This window comes from Apaloderma vittatum, unplaced genomic scaffold (genome assembly GCF_000703405.1).
Source record: "Apaloderma vittatum isolate BGI_N311 unplaced genomic scaffold, ASM70340v1 scaffold35696, whole genome shotgun sequence".
Classification (NCBI taxonomy): Eukaryota; Metazoa; Chordata; class Aves; order Trogoniformes; family Trogonidae; genus Apaloderma; species Apaloderma vittatum.
Window position 1 is genome coordinate 1 of NW_009721814.1, and position 1,397 is coordinate 1,397.

Here is a 1,397-nt window from a genome sequence, read left to right on the forward strand (position 1 = left end):
GGAGCAGTTTGGGTGGGGAAGAGTTGCTGGGACAGCTGAGGCAAAGCAGGTGAGCGTAGGGCAACCTCTGAGGCACGGGGTGAGAGCAGAGCAGGGCCAGAGGCACTGCAGGCACAGGAAGCCGGTGAAGGGCAGAGGTGTGAATAACTGTGGCAGGGCTCTGTGTTCCTGCCCTGCGAGGTGAGGCCAACCTCTGTGACCCTTGTGGGCGTTGGACACAAATAAAGCTCTCGTTACGAATCTCAGTTTGCTTCTGGCTCACCTGTGACACATGCTGTCCCTGTCACCCTTCCTCTGCTCGCAGCCCTCGTAAGAGCAGTGTCACCGTACAGGGAGGAAGTGTTTCAAGTTTGACAGACACCAGCGTGCGTGGTGGGGGTGGAGGTCAGCAGGTGACCCGGGATTTCGGGGAGCGGCGGGCGGGAGGAGTGCTGCACCTCACTGAAGGTTTCTGTTGTTGCAGGAGTGCCGGATTGCACATCCCATTGTTAAATGCACTTACTGCAGGACTGAATTCCAGCAGGAAAGGTAAATGCCCGCTGGACTAGGTTGATGAGTGTGTTCTTCACAGCAGATGCACCCAAGGAACCGTGGTGTTTGCACACCTTCAGTGACTGAGGCTCAACCTGTAGATTGTTGCTGGGGGAGAACTGGGTGAACCTTTGGCCTTCTTCAGCCGTCTGCTGGGTGCATCGATGTGGCTCGGCAGTGTGCTTAGATTTGCACCTTTTGAGGTTTTGTTTTCGCTCAGTTGCATCTTCCAGTGAAGGATCTAGGCACATCTTTCCCGTTCTCTGATTTTCAGTACAAAAATTGTTCCCTAACGTGTCGCCTTTAGCTGTGCTTTCTACCTTTTTGCTCTGTAGCTTATGGAGGGAGGATTGGTAAACCCAGTAGCTGCGTGCAGGCATCGTGCGAGGTGTTCTTTCCTGTGTTTGTTGGACAAATACACCTCTGTCCTGACCTGCCTTAACCTCGTCATCCTGAGCAGAGGCTGTCACCGGTGCTGAGTCACTCCTGCTGCCAATTAGCCAGTAATCAGACTCCTATATTTGTAAGGACGAAAAAACTGGTGTCATCTGGGGATACCTTAATTAAAAGATACCTCCTAGCGATCCCACTTTTTGACAAATTATCCTCAACCAGATGGGGATAGGGAATGGACTTTGATATCCAAGTCCCTAGTGAAGATGAATACAGTCTCGCCACTAGAGACGGAGCCTGGGGGAGCCTGGGATCCTAACCACAGAGGTTTAATTTTCTTTGGGGAAGTGTTAATAGAACGATCCGTCCTTCTTTTTAACAGCAAAACCAACACAATATGCAAGAAATGTGCTCAGAACGTGAAGCTCTACGGAACAGTAAGTGAGCGGGGCTGGTTCTCATCAGCCTCTTTC

The 1,397-nt window shown here is 51.6% G+C and overlaps 1 protein-coding gene across 1 annotated transcript in view; it reads left to right on the forward strand.

Moving 5' to 3' along the window:
* Positions 1-463: 463 nt before the first annotated feature.
* FAM76A (family with sequence similarity 76, member A) overlaps positions 464-1,397 on the forward strand; it is a gene marked incomplete at both ends in the record, with an annotated part of 9,143 nt that continues 8,209 nt past the window's right edge. The window contains 2 exons of the mRNA XM_009871545.1: positions 464-528; positions 1,307-1,361. Coding sequence (XP_009869847.1) covers positions 464-528; positions 1,307-1,361 — 120 coding nt within the window. The remainder of the gene's footprint in view (positions 529-1,306; positions 1,362-1,397) is intronic.